We start from the raw sequence: 15,851 nt of genomic DNA on the forward strand, positions 1-15,851 counted from the left end.
ATTCTCAATTTCGTCACTAATTATGGCAGGTGATTGAACAATGTAAATACATACGTGACAAAAAAAGTTTCGTCACCAAAGAAATTAATTAAAAATAATAATTGTGACAAAATATTTTGTCACGTAAAATTTCCAATTAGTGACGAAAGATATAGTCATTAAAAAGTTGATGAGAGAAACATCTTTGGTGATAAAAAAAAATTGTCACCTTAAATATGTGTATAGGAAATAAAGTGACAAAATAAATTGTCACTAACACTCTTCCTACAAGACAATATCATCCTATTCATTTTGGAATTCAATACTCAGCCAAATAAATGAACTATAAGTTACACCATAATAGCCAATACATCTTTGTAAACCATTATAATCATGTGCCAAACTAGATATCCATTAACCACAAAAACTATGTATTCTATACCAAATTAATGTCCATTCAACCATAGGATCTAAAGCATCAATATTCCCATGACAAAAACATGAAAGGTAGACCATACCATATATGTTCATCATAGTTCTGTAGCATCATTAAAATGAAAAAAGAAGACTCGGAACTTCATCCAAAAAAGGAGTCTTCATAGAAGCATATATCCAGAAAAGAAGACTCGGACCTTCATCCCAAAAAGGAGTCTTCATAGAAGCATACATCCAAAAAAGAAGACTCGGACCTTCATCCCAAAAAGGAGTCTTCATATATCCAAACAAAAAGTCTTCATAGAAGAACGTCTATATACCATCTTCCCCCCTACAAACCTTATGTGTATTCAATCTGCACATAAAAAGTAGGATAAAGTATTTTGGTTATGATGTCAATAGAACACAAAACATTATGGAAACTTAACAATCTGCACAGTACACCTTATGCGTATTCAATTTGCACACACAAAGTATTTTGGTTATGTGTTAGGTGTGTTGTGTCCACTAGAGGTGTGTGTTGGTGTGAGTTGTGTGTGTTGCGTCCACTAAAGGTGTGTTGTGTCCTCTAAAGGCGTGGATTTCATTACTGGTGTGTGTTGTGTGGGTGCCAAGTGAGTTGGAACACAAAAAACAGCCAAAAACCATCAGTAACGATCAGCCCAGCAATCCAAAAAATTAAGAGCAGCAACAACAAACATGAGCACCAAAATGCAAAAGGGAATTGATATTGTCTTGTTTATTCTGTTACTTTATCTCTTTCTCTTATAGTTGAGCTGTTGGGTAATGGATGTAATCTACAACTTTTGTATGTCATGTTAGGTAATGGCTGTAATCATTGTAGTGGCAACAATGTGGTGCATGTCAGTCCACTAGGGTTTGTTTAAGATGGCTTGAGTGCATCTCAGATAGATTGTTTGCTGTCTCTATAGCTCAATTGTAGTTGCTCAATATAGCTCAATTGTGTTGGTTTTCAAGTGGAGCAGGTACCCTCTTCTGCCTATGCTTCACTGCTACTCCTGTGTGTAGTGCAGCAAGGGTTTAACATAGAGTACCACTGGTGCTTTGTTGGTCTAGCTGATCATTCATTGAAAGTGCTGACTGTGATGGCAGTCTTTATGTTGTATAAGGTATCAAGCTATATGTTAAGTAGTTGTGAGCTTGGGGGTTGTCCTATTGTTTGTACCTACCCTTGGGGGGTTGTCCCTTGGGTTGTTTAAGCCTTTCTAGAGGGCATGTCCCTAGTTATGTTTTGATTTCCTAGCTTGTTTTTGACTGCTCATGTGGTGTATCATGCTCATTCTCATTGCTAGCCTGCCTGCTGCTGTCCAGTAGTGGCAGCCTGCTACTGTTCTGCTTCGCTACTACTACTGCATCCTGGTTGCTACTGGCTGTTACTATAATGGCAGCAAACTGCTGCTGTATCAGAGCCCTTTTGGCTGCTGTATCTAGGTTCCACAAGACTATACAAGCTGCGTGCATCATTTTTGCAATTCCAGCTAGTCAATTTCCAAGTGTAAGCTGCCGTGTGTGTTCTTCAAGCAGCCAGTCAATTTTGCAATAGCATACTTAGTTTGAGAAAGAAGTATACTTGAAGCAAGTTTTTGAACCTTTATACCCAAAAAATAACTCAATGAACCTAAATCTTTCATGACAAATCTTGTATGAAGTGTAGCAATCAACTGAGTAATATACTGAGTATCACTACCTGTGATTAGAATATCATCCACATAAACAAGAACAAGTGTAAGACCTTGATCAATTTTAAGAGTAAATAAAGAGGAGTCTGCTTTGCTGTTGGTGAGCCCCTGCTTAATGAGAAACCCATAAAAGAGAGAGAACCAAGCCCTAGGAGCTTGTCTTAAGCCATACAATTAAGGCTTTGTTGAGTCTAGAAACATGATTAGGAAAGGCCTCATTTCTGTAACCTTGAGGTTGTTTCATATATACTTCTTCTATAATACCATGTAAAAAGGCATTAGAAACATTTAGTTGTTTAATGTCCCAATTATGATGCACAGCTAAGCTAAGCACCACTCTCACAGTCGGTTGCTTAATGACAGGGCTAAAAGTCTTTGTGAAATCCAAACCTTCTTGTTAATTTCCATTTGCCACTAGCCTTGCCTTGTATTTAGCTGCACTTTCATCTGAGTGATGTTGGATTTTAAAAATCCACTGGCATCCTATAATGTTTTCTCCTGAGAGTGGATAAACTAAAGACCATGTGCCCTGCTTTACTAAGGCTTGGTATTCTTCTGCCATAGTTGTTTGCCACTGAGGATGCTTAATAGCTTCAGAAAATATCTAGGTTCTACAGTTGGAACAAGCTCACTCACAACAGCAGTTAAACTGTGTTTAGGTTTGTGCATGCCATATTTAGACCTAGTGACCATGGTATGTTGAATGAGAGGAATGGAAGAAGAAGAAGGTAACCTAGGAGGACAGGCTCCTAAAACTTGGTCTGGAGACAAAACTGGGGAAGCAGAGATAGAATCTGCAGGAGAAGGAGTCTGAGCAATCACATGAGTGTCCGAATGTAATGAAGAAATAGGATATGAGACATGTAAATGAGGTTGAGAAATAGGAGAAGAAAGAGAAACAGGAACAGACAAGGGAATAGAAGAAGAATTAGAAAGAGACACTGAGGAAGAGGGAAAAGAGATTACAATATCTTCAAAAGATGTTAAAGGGACAATAAACTTAACTGAATCAGAGACATAGTTAGACGAAGAAAATGATGTACAGAGTAGGGAAATTCACTTTCTATGAATTTGACATGTCTGGATATGTAAATCTTTTTAAGCACAAGGTCATAGCACTTGTACCCTTTAGTATGATCACAATATCCTAGGAAAATGCATGGTTTAGATTTAGGAATCAGTTTATGACAGCATATGGTTTCAACCAAGGATAACAACAACCACCAAAAGGTTATAAGATCATATAGTTTAGTTGGCTTTGAAAAAGAAGAACAAAGGGAACCTGAATTGTAAGGAGGAATGAGGTAACCTATTGGCCAGGTAAACAACAGTGGTACGTAAGAGCTTCTAGCCAAAACACAATAGGTAAATGACCTTGTAATAAGAGAGCAATAGTGGTTTCAATCAAATGTCTATGCTTTCTTTCCACAACCCCATTCTGTTCAGGGGTATGTGGACATATAGTTTGATTAATAACTCAACTTGTCAAGAAAAAGATGGAGTAGAAAATGATTAACAAACTCACCTCCATTATCTGCTTGGTCTTCTATTAGAAGACAGGCTCCTCAAGTTAGATGGGTCAAAGTGGTATGGTTTAAATATGCAGTGCCTAGATGGTCTATCATTCAATGGTTGGTTGTATTAGGCAGGTTATCCACTCTAGATAGGCTTCATAAATGGGGGATTGTCATGGAGTCTCACAAATATGCAGTGCCCCTGTGCCTTTGTAAGTGGTTTTGGCTATAAAACTTAACTTAGACAATATATATATATATATATAAATAGGGAAAGCATGATGTACTAACCAGCAAGTTGTTAACCGGTGAATCCTTGTTGTTTAAGAAACGCCATAACACTAGCCAAAGTCTTCCCCTGTTCCTCTATCTTATTGTTTGCTGCTTCAATTCCTTCCGCTTGCTCCTGAATTTTTTCAGCTTGCTCTTGCACCTTTCCCTCGAGGTGTGTTACATACTCCCTGTTCACAGTCCTAATAGAGGAGGAAGGCCTAATGCCAAGTCCCTTCACATAGCCTGACTTTGCCTTGAGTCCTTTAACGGAGAGCTCCTCTTGCGTAATCGGGATTGCACCTTCCTGCGCATTATGTTCAGTCTCTATTTGTACCATCTTATCCTGTCATTTTAAAGTAAATGCCAAATTTAAGTTCTGACAATTTAGTATAGACAAGTTCTAATAATTTAGAAGACACTAGTACACCACAAAAGTACTTGATACACGTACATAGAGAACTTCGGATTCTGAAGAGATCCATTTTTGTGTGTCCTTATTGAAGTGGGTATCCTTGTACATCTCTGTTACCGCGGGCACAACACCTCCATTATCGTGCATCTGATATAATATGTTCTCATCAAATGAGTTAATAAAGCATGTTCATATTGTAAAAAAAAAAAAGTGAAGGCCAATATAATAGAAAACGCACCGCAGCGGCAACCCTAACTGGGAGTGACTTTGATCCACATCTATGTTTTGTCTTAGACCAAGACCTGTTTTTTATTTTTTGTATTGGCAAAAGAAACATATCGATAAAATAGAAAATGAGTTACGAAGAGAAGAAGCTATTGAATTAGCCCAGTTGTTATCGGAATATAAAATATAAATGCCTAGAAGATATCGATTAAACATAAAATAGCCCAGTTGTGATTGAATCCAATGGAAATTTCAGACTTAATTTGTCAGTTGGCAGGTATTGAACTAGCAGTGGAATTGAACCCAAGTATAATCAGGAAAACAATTAGAAGCCAAGTATATGAAGTTTGCATGAGTCCTAATGGAGCTAGCTATGATGATGAAGAATCTCGAATAGCAACATGTTTAGTCCTCTCAGAAGCTAAACCTCATTTCTTGAATAGCAACATATTGATTACTCCAGAGGGCTACATAGCAGCTAGCAAACAGCAATAGCAAACTTCTAAGTACTAAATAGAAGCCAGCTAATAGCAACACAGGAACAGCAGTAGCATTGCAGAATTGAAGGAAAAAATGCAGAAATTTGAAGAGGAAAATGTAGAATTGAAGAGGTATATAGTAGAAAATGAGAGGAAATTGACTCATTGATGAACTTTGTACAAAAGCTAAGTGGAGAGGTGCAACAATTGTCCACACAGAACCAAGAAGCAATCAAGAGAATTGAGGAGTTGGTGAATCTCTCAACACTATCTCGTCGAAAAGAATGGCACCAGCAGCTACTTGTATTGTCTTTGCTTGTCATTTGTATGGCCATGTTTTATAAGTATTGTAATGTCGTTCGAAATGCAAATTCCTAGCATTGCCATGAGAAGCACCTATGTACTGAAAATGGCACATCCAGTCCAAATGCCGAGTAGCTATCAGTAATGTTGTTCTATATGAATGAATGAAGTGTTTCCTAGCATTATGAATGCAATTCAAATCCCTAGCATTATGTTTTTTTGTTAAGTACTTGGTTTGGACTTCAATCAGTAAACCTATCCTCAGTTTGGAGTTGAATTAGAGAGGAGACATGACTGGAATTCCCCCAAGTAGATCAGTAGAGTAGCAAAGCCATATTGAATGTCTAAAGACTGATTAATCTAGGAATTTGACAGCAATAAGCCAATAACAGTCCATGAGACCAAATGGCAGGTTTTTCTTCAAAAGAAGCAGCAACAGTTCACAATATAACAGCTTGGCAGTCAATATTAGAGACCAAAAAGCTGATAATCCTATAGTTGCGAGCATACATGGATGAAAGCCATGATGAAGGCCTAATCCTACAGTTGTAATCCATAAACAGCCATAATGCTGTTGGTGATGTTACTTAGTAAGTGCCATGGGCACAAGGGCAGAAATGAAGTCAAAAAGGCAGCAACAAAAGCAGCATTAGAAAAGGGAAGAAAATCGAACCTGTTTGAGGTGTTTTTTTCTGATCGCTCCTACAAGACCACAAACCAATAGAGAAAACTATAAGGGTTTCAAGTTTAGGATATGGTTTTTCAATAAAATCCAAGATTAGGATGCTATAACAAGAACCATGACTATTTCTATGGTGAACAAGATTACCAGCCATTTTGGAACTGTCCACTTCTTAGTGACTAAGCTCGTCCACTGCTCTGGATTGACACCAGCTGGTGGGTTGTTTCTAGCATACTCTTCCCCCCTTGTTTCTTTAAGTTTCTTGTACTTTTTGTGCAAAACGAAGTTGTGATTGCTCAACCTCCGTCCACATTGTGTTGCCACTGCCTTTTCAACATCGATTGGATCTCCTTGCAAGTCAAACTTATCCTGCAATATTTGATAATTTTAGTAATGACTTGATCCTAAGTTACATAATTAATACCTTATTTGTAAACTAAGAACTACTTTGATGATACTGATACATTCTTTGCCTTGGATTTCTTGAAATTTGTTTGGGCAATGCTGTTTCACCACAGCTTTCATATTTTATAGTTTTTAGCTTATTTGGTTGCGTTCGATATTGATCTGATCATTCCTAAAGCTGTGTGTGTGTGTAATAATGGGATTTCTGGATGATGTGAATTTAAGGTTCTTTAAGGAATGCCCACATCCAGATGATAACCAGCGGCGTCAACTGAGTAATGATCTAGGGCTTCAGCCTAAGCAGATCAAGTTTTGGTTTTAAAACAAGAGGACTCAGACAAAGGTGCTCACTTTTCATCACTCTAACCTTCTGTTTACATGCGCTGCAAATGAAAGATTAACTGCTGGAAATACTCAGAGTTTACCATTATGTGCTGAAGTATAGGTGCTTTAACACTCTCATCTACTGCCTTCCACCTAGGGACGCCAACGTCTATCACATGTGTGCGAACCTCGACACCAATCCTTGAGGCCAATTGAGCAGCATGCTTTCCTACCGGCGCACGAAATAGTTGTGGAATGGGAACTGGAAGCTTTCCTTGTTTGTCAATGAGTCCCTGAGCTTCAATGCCTCGCGTAGGTCCACGGGTAGGTCTATTAATTTCTGTCACAAAGAAAACAAAACAAGAGTAAATAAAATTGTTTACACCAAATGGCTACATGGGCTAAATGATATGCGATGTTTCCAATCCATCTAGTAAGAGGGAAGGAAAACAATGCCATAGTAACAGTAACAAAATAGGATAACAGAACAGCAGCAGCACTGCTACTGGTTTGACAGAATAGCAGCAATAGTAGGCTTCACACAACAGAGCAGCAGCAGCTGTAGGAAACTGTATTTTTCCCTGGCTTGAAAAACAACAGCCATAATAGAAAACAGTAACCAAAACTCAGGGACTTCACTATGACAAACTGGCAGTAAAGGACACTATTTGTATCCTAGTCCTCTTAAGCATTTACAAAAGAGATGGCAGTAAATGGTAGTAACTGATAGCTGGTACCAGTTCGAACAATCCATTTGCAAATGGATGGAACATCAGCAGCAACACTATTTGAGCAACAAACAACAACAACAGCAGCAGTAAGCATCAGAATATAGAAGCAAACAATTATGTATAGCAAACAGCAAATAGCAGTAAGCATCAGCAGTAAGAGTCATTCAAAGCAGCTAAAAGAAAAGAGCTATGTACAACTAGAGTCTTTCAAAGCAGCCAAGCAAAGACTAGCAGATCTGAATATGCTCAATGAGTCCAGTTACAATAACAGCTACCAAAACAGCTAATATACACAGTATTAGTAGAAAGATCCAGCACATTCAAGTATCATATACTTGGGACACAAGCACATGCACTTTCCAATAGCACACAAGAACATATATGCTAACAATGGAATTGACTAGAAGTTAAAGTAATAGCAGGTGCAGAAATGTCCTGAGCACAAACCTTTGGGGTCATCACATTGCAAATGCCCACCAATGAAAACCAAAAACCCCTCAGGTATGATCAAGTGATATGATGGTAAGTATGATACAACTATCATAGCCATGCATAGAAACAATCAAAGAATGAAACCGTTGGTACACAGCCAGCTATCACATTACTTCTTCTTTTTCGTAAGGTTATCAGTCAATTGTTCTTTTTTTCCACAAAAAGTGCGCCAGTCATAATTTTACTTAGACTACATAAAACAAGATAACGTAACTGTAAAAATAAACCATATATTACATTACTCACCGCCATTGTTCTCAGGTAGCACGTCATTTTGTGGCTGAGCAATGGGAGGCAGTGAGGCTTGGCTTTCCATGCTGGGATGAGGTGTTGATCGGGTGACCCTCTCGGAGATCAGAGTTGCACCACATTGTGGCTCTGTATGTGATTGTGCTGGTAGACCACCTGGTGGTGTCTCTATGTCCTATAATAATAGAACACAAAATGCACCAGCATTAATACATATTGCACTTCATTCATACGAGAAGACAATAGAAAAAGTACGAGAAGAAAAGATTAAAAAAAGAAGAAGATACATTATTACCTCTTGCTCGAAAGAGTCATTAGACTCACTGTTATAGCCATGACCATCCTCATCATTTGATAGCATATAGTCAGGGTCGTCCACCTGATCAGCCCTACCACGCTTCCCATTATCATTAGCACACTGGTGCCGAGCTGATCCCATCATAGATGTTGCAATTTTCATAACCCCAAGAGATTCCAATACCTCATTGTTCCTCTTTACTTTCTCATCTCTTATCCTCTCATAATGTGTTTTGTAATGAGTTGCTAGAAAATTAGGCTGGAGCATTACTTTTCCTTGTTTTTTTTTGGTAGACACTTTTTCTCCTCTAGACATTTCTGCGTGACGATGAACTATAAATAAACAACACAGTTTAAAAGTAATGCAAATTAAGAGCAGTGTAAAACAAAATATCTAATGAAAACCCATAACTTCAAAAACTAAACACATGTAAAATACATACAAGGATCCACATACAATGCTTAGAAGAAGTACATATATCTACCCAAAAAAAAAGAACTACGCGTCATAATCCATATCAGGATCCATATCAGCATCGGATATTTCATCGTCTTCACCAGCTTCATCATTTATATCCTCTCCTATTATTTCATGCTCTTCATCAACTTCGTCATCTGTTAGGTTTTCAGTTGTTTCATGTAATGGCCCAACTCCAGCAATAACCTCAACTTCAGCGTCTTCCCTACGGAATCGAATATTACCTTCAATGTCAATTGGCACTCCTGAGGTCATCCTTTCTTGTTGGAAGGCATCGGTACATTCTGGAGAATCCAGTGGTTCACCGTCTCCCACCTCTGGTAAATCAAACACACCCCTTTGCTTGACCAACTGCACAACTTGCCAAGGTTCGCCCCATTTTGTATCATTTAGGTAGAAAACTTGCTTTGCTTGGCTAGGCAAGATGAATGGATCAGATTGACACCACCGACTCTTGACATTAATACTTGTGCAGTATTGATCAGTTCGTATAGTGCCATTTCGACCTGTGTTGCCGGTGTTGTACCACTCACATTGAAACAAAAGGACTGTATTCTCACACATGTACTCGAATTCCCAAACTTTGACCAAGTGACCATAATACTTGTGCATCTTCCCCTCGTGGTCTCCATGAGCAAGCACGCCACTATTTTGACTCCTACGGCGGTCATCTACTTCTCTCGTACGGAACCTTAACCCATTAGTTATGCAACCGTAGTGCTCCTTCACTAGCAAATTGGGACCATTTGCTAATGACCATAGTTCATTAGTCGCCTCTATTGACTTGTTAGCCCTCAACCGATTTACCTAAAGTAATATATATAATCATGAAAAAGTTAGTTATGCTAACTAAATTATGGTTCGTTTAATACCAATGACTAGCATCTCTAAAAGAATTTCAAGTATCTTACCTTCTCTTTGAACCACTTGGGAAAGACTTTTCGTTGCACACTGGTTATGTTTTGTCCATTTGGAACATGCAACAATTTTTTGTGTTCCCTATTCAAAAAAGAATGTCATTAATTGCTGAAATACTATCATTGTCATCAAAGCCACTAAAAAAAGTCAACTACGTACTCTAGATACTCCTCTATCTCAGGGCTATTTAACAAAATGAACCAATGAGCTACGTCACGGAGTTCTTGTGACATCTCGCCATTCCTTGTGACTAGCCCAAAAGGACGAGCTGTCTCTGTGAATACTGTGTACCCTATACGACGTTCGCCAAAGTCTTCATTTCGTTGAGTTCGATTATGCACGGTTTCAACCTCATCAAGATACATCGAGCAAAAAGTAATGCACTCCTTGACAATGTAAGCCTCTGCAATCGAACCTTCTGGTCGAGCTCGATTAGAAACAAACTGTTTCAGAGTTCCAAGGAACCTTCAAGACCAGTTAAGAGTAAGATTAAACATGTAAAACAATGACCCTTTTCAATCAATAATTATGTTTGTTACAATTACCTTTCTATTGGGTACATCCACCGATAATGTACTGGTCCTCCAAGTATGGCTTCACGTGGTAAGTGAACAGCTAAGTGGACCATCACGTCAAAGAAGGCGGGAGGAAAGATCTTTTCAAGCTTGCATAGTATGAGCACTATACGTTCTTCTAATTTCTCTAATTCACTACGTCTCAATGTCTTAGAACAAAGGTCTTGGAAGAAACTACCCAACTCAAATAATGTTGTACTAATTTCCTTATCCACAAAACCACGCATCCCAATTGGAAGAATCTGTTGTATAAGTATATGGTAGTCATGACTTTTTAGGCCAGTTAGTCTACCATTAGTTGAATTCAAGGACCTTGATATGTTTGCTGCATAGCCATCTGGATACTTGACCGATTTCAAGAATTCAAAGAAAGCCTCCCTCTCATTAGGGGTTAGCGCAAAGCTCGCACAAGGTTTGACATATGATCCGTCGGGACGTTGTGTCAACCACAGATCTTTTCGTATGCCCTTATCTTCCAAATCCTTTCGCGCCTTGTCCGTGTCCTTATTCTTTCCATCAATGCCCAACATTGTTCCAACAATATTTTCACTAAAATTTTTCTCACAATGCATGACATCAATGTTGTGTAGAAGTTTCCTATCCTCCACATACGTTAGTTCATACAAAATACTTCTCTTTGTCCAATTCGGTTTGTGACGTTTCCTTTTCTTATTTGCTGGATTCTTTCCGAAGATGACCCCCTTTACATTGTTCAATTGCTCTTGTATCTTTTCCACCGGCAACTCTAAGGACCTCTTCCGATTCTCGGGCTTACCATTATAGGCCAGCCTTTTTCTCCGTTCTGCATGATCTTCCGGCAAGTAGGCTCGATGATTTGTGTACGCAGTCTTACTTCTCAATGACTCAAAATATGGTTCATCGTTGCAAGTATAACAAGAATAATGGCCCTTTGTTCTCCACCCTGAGATGTCACCCAATGCTGGCCAATCATGTAGTGTCCACCAAAAAGCTGCACGCATTTGGAACCATTCACAACTTGCTGCGTCATAAGTTAATGTACCAGTGTGCCACAACTCCTTCAACTCATCAACCAAAGGTCTCAAATAAACATCGATATCGATCCCGGGTTGTTTATCCCCTGGAATAAGCAATGTCAGCATGAAGAACGAATCTTTCATAACCAACCATGGTGGCAGGTTGTATGGAATAAGAATGACAGGCCACATGCTATAAGAGTTGCTCATGTTACCGAAAGGGTTGAACCCATCAGTTGCTATTCCTAGTCTCACATTGCGAGCCTCACAAGCAAACTCAGGATGCTTAACATCAAACTCCTTCCACTCATCACTGTGGGCTGGATGCCCGGATTCCTCACCATCAGTAGGATTATTCATGTGCCATCTCATGGCCTCGGCTATCGCTCTAGACATGAACAACCGTTTTAATCTTGGTGTCAAAGGGAAGTAACGCAAAATCTTACGCGCAATCTTCTTTCCCCTAGCACAATTGATCTTGTACCTCGACACATTGCACTTTGGACATCTATCCAATGCTGCATTTTCATTCCTAAAGAGTATACAATCATTTATGCAGGCATCGATGAGCTCGTATGACAAGCCTAAGCCAGACAATAACTTCCTTGCCTCGTATGTGTTCTTGGGAACTAAATTACCTTCTGGTAAAAGATTAATCTGGAACTTCAAGAACATATCAAGCGATTTATTGGTCCAATGGTTTGTTACCTTCATATTAAATACCTCAATAACAAACTTCAACAGAGTATAATTTTTGCTACCTGGGTATATCTCGCGCTGGGAATCATTCAAAAGTTTATCAAAGTTCTGCACTTCCTCATGTTGGGTCGCATCTATTGGTTCCCCTCTTATTCGATCTTCCACCAAAGCATCCATACCACCTAGATCACCATCTCTCATTTCATGATGCCGAACATCATCTAATTCACGGGGTTCTCCATGCTCATGCCAGATAGTGTAACTTTGCATAATCCCATGTTGAATCAAATGAATTCGCACAACTTCTGGACTTTTCCGGTAAAAGTTTACACACTTTAGACACGGACACGGAATATAGCCTTGTGCATCAATAACCGCTCTTGCAAATTGAATAAACGAAGTAACACCATTATAATACAACTGACTAATTCTTCCATCTGCTGTCATGCCCATTTTCATCCAAGTTTTGTCCATGTCTGATAGTAAATGCAAGTAAGATTTAAGTAATCAAATTAATGTCATGTCATGCATCACATAATAATTAATGTTGCTTACCATGAATAAGGTCTTTGGATTGGATAGATTTGAACAAACAAAAATATTAGAGTAGACCTCATTAAGAAGCTAAGGCATAGTACGAAGTTCAATCTAATAATTTTAGAGTAACCTGATTAACGGAAGTATATAGTTTGACTGTGACTAAGTCTTCAATGGAGTAAAATTCTGAAGCAGGACACTAAAGACATGACCACTTTATTGAAGAGCAGTTTTTGAATGACAAGTTGGAAAACATGTTGAAGTCTTCCGTCTTTTCAAGTGGTAGTAGATATATACTTCAACATACACTCCAACACAATTCCTATACAGTCTCCTAATCCCCTTAAGCATATAGCTTTATCTTGTTCCATTAGTTTTGCTTCTCCATGTTTGAGTTTTTTTTCCTAATAGTTGTCATCAATCAAAAAAGAAAAAGAAAAGACACCCAATAATCCTACCTCATTGCACTTGTGGGAAGGACATAACCTACACTAAGGGAGTCACATAGATTATACAACTCAGAGAGCCACAAAGTAGTAGATATATGATGAACTTATGGTGATAAAGAGCAATAAGTTTTATATACCAGGGAATGAAAGCAGTAGACAACAGATCTATAAACCAACGAAAAAAGGACATGGGAAAGATCTACAGAAGATAGTGGCAAACACATTCAGATTTCCAGGCATGTATGCGAGATCAAATGCAAATAATGCAATGCAGAAAGCTTGCAAACTGATACGAAAGAAAATAAAGGCTATCAGATTTGCATCTGTACACCACGCTTGACATCCATTTAGCAAAAATAAGAGAATACTTGTAAATTGCAAGAACCGTAAAACTCCATCTAGAAAACAAGGAACCTTCACAACAAATAGTAAAACAACAGTAAGTTCATTTGTGTTCAGCACAGGTCCCACATATTCACTCTCAGCACATGTCCCCTGATTTCTGACTACGTTATGCGGAAGTGTTATGACAAACGCGTATTCAGCACATTTTCAATACTTAAAACTTATACTGACAAAAATTGCCCCATCTCAGCTGTTAATCAAAATATCTTGCACCGAAGGCAAAAAAATCCTAAGCATAGATGCAGGGTTTGGGTGGTGATGGCTCTGGTTTGCAGCACAGGATCCAAGTGGTTTTATGGCCTGGGAAATAGAAAGGAAGGGTCTGTCTGTGTTGTGTAGCTTGTGCTCCCCCACCCGACGACACAACTGACTCTAGGCAAGAGCTGCAAGAGACCCTTACATTTCTAACACCAAAGTAGCAAAGATACAATGCTGATATGATGACAAAGCGATTGTCCAAAACTGTAGGAAATGGCACGCTGGAGGAAATGATAAAAATATGTTTCTACATGTGTTTTGCATGAAAGTTTTCTTCAAGAAGTAAAACACAGCGCTAGTTAAATTAGAGAGCCTTCCATAACTTAAAAGACCAATATATTATCCAAATAGTAATAGTATTCAATCAAACATGCTATGCAAAGGATCTGTTAACCACTGCCCATTCAAAAAAATGCTCTAAATACGCCAGGAAACTTTCATGACACTCTATGGACACTCGAAGGACCAGTCAGAGGTGCCAAATGAAATAGCAGACTATAGTTAAACTTCACCAAAGGAGACCACCAAACTCTTGATTTCAATGCCATCAAACCACCACACCACAACTTAAGAGAGTATCATATCCATATAATACAGCGCTGAGATCAATGATCAGCAGACTGATTCTAAGGAAAGAGAGGGACTTTACAGAAAGTCTACATAAAGAGTCAGCTTTTATGCCGTTATGGTTGTATCTAGCTTATTGAAGTGAATTAACTTAGAACTCCCATTGGAGCCCGCCGCTTGTATACATACTATTTGCTTCCAATTATGCCTGTATAAAATCCTTCTGTGTGGTTCCTTTGCTTGAACATAGAAAAATGCGATAATTGCTACCCTTTTATAGCCTTCCCAAAAACTTAAGCTATGAAAAGTGATAGTTGTTGAAGTGGTAATACATATATAAACAAGGGATTCACACTTACAAGGAGAGTTTTGTAACTGTTGCGAGATGTTTAGGCTTTGGGGTTTGGTCTCTACTGAAGTTGACGTCTATTTCAAACCGATTTGAACAATTCCTTTTTGGCACACCACCCAAGAAAGTTTACATAAAAATTCAACTCCCCATAGTATCCACAACAATGAGTCGAACGCTTGGCTTACAAGCTGAAAGAGGCTTTGTAGAGCCTACAACGATCTCCTTCAGAACCGTGACTTCAAACAGAGTACTACCGATCCCTCTTTGTTCACATGCAACCTAGTACAATTGTTCTATTGTTCTGTTATAAATGATCCACTTATCACTGTGGGTGGTGTTACTGAAATTTAGAGTTCCGAGCTCCTTCTACACAAAAAATTGGCATATAGGATTTTAGGCAAAGTAACGTGTACTTGTTGATTTAGAATATAGCCTACTAACAGACAAAAAATTTGAGAGCAGGACTCGATAAAGTATGTGATGGGCCTTGTTTAACAGAATTAAAATGATGAGAGTGGAGGCCTTAAGTGACAAATTAGAAGTCAGAGATGCCTTGTTGATTCTGAATGGCCAGGGCTTGAGTCTGACAGAACTAGAGGGGATAAGGACAATGCAAACCTAGCTTCCCAAGTGCAAATACTACTACTTCCACGGCTAGTGTAGCTAAACAATGGGCTAACCCACCAAAATTCCATGAACTTAGCTAGAAAGTGAGCCTAGAACGCAACCATGATCCTTAATTTGGTCGAGTACCAGTTGAAGACCACACATCTCTTAGAGCAGGAGGGGCATATCCAATCTCCGAAGGTTCTACTACCCAAAGGTGACTCAATACTAGGTGGCACCTCTAAAGTATCTAACTTCGTTTCCTAAATTGATAAAACAAAAAGGAAGCTGTTATAAAAGACTGAGAAGCACCAGTATCAAACAAGTATAAAAAACACATGTGCTACTTGAAAAGAAGATACCACTGATCACAGATTTTGCTGACTGATCCAGCTCCATGTCTCAGCCTTTTCCTTGACCAGAACTCTACCTACGTTGATTCTGAAGTTCCTCACTTGCTACACCTAAGGGCCCAGGGTGGAGCTAAGGAAAACACCATAGTAAATTCGAAT

General features: G+C 38.8%; 1 protein-coding gene and 1 long non-coding RNA gene across 2 annotated transcripts; both read right to left on the reverse strand.

Moving 5' to 3' along the window:
* Positions 1-329: 329 nt before the first annotated feature.
* LOC131314992 (uncharacterized) lies at positions 330-13,314 on the reverse strand. Its single transcript, XM_058344009.1, has 5 exons — positions 12,228-13,314; positions 8,499-8,818; positions 8,201-8,378; positions 6,833-7,071; positions 330-769 (listed from the first exon to the last, which is right to left on the reverse strand). The coding sequence occupies exons 1-5, from the start codon at positions 12,637-12,639 to the stop codon at positions 755-757; spliced, it is 1,164 nt and encodes a 387-aa protein (XP_058199992.1). The 5' UTR covers positions 12,640-13,314; the 3' UTR covers positions 330-754.
* Positions 4,106-6,441, reverse strand: LOC131314994 (uncharacterized). Its single transcript, XR_009196564.1, has 4 exons — positions 6,150-6,441; positions 5,994-6,022; positions 4,552-4,615; positions 4,106-4,244 (listed from the first exon to the last, which is right to left on the reverse strand). It is a non-coding gene; the product is annotated as an uncharacterized LOC131314994 (long non-coding RNA).
* Positions 13,315-15,851: the final 2,537 nt, after the last annotated feature.

The sequence above is a fragment of the Rhododendron vialii genome, chromosome 13a (genome assembly GCF_030253575.1).
Source record: "Rhododendron vialii isolate Sample 1 chromosome 13a, ASM3025357v1".
In the NCBI taxonomy this organism is placed as follows: domain Eukaryota; kingdom Viridiplantae; phylum Streptophyta; class Magnoliopsida; order Ericales; family Ericaceae; genus Rhododendron; species Rhododendron vialii.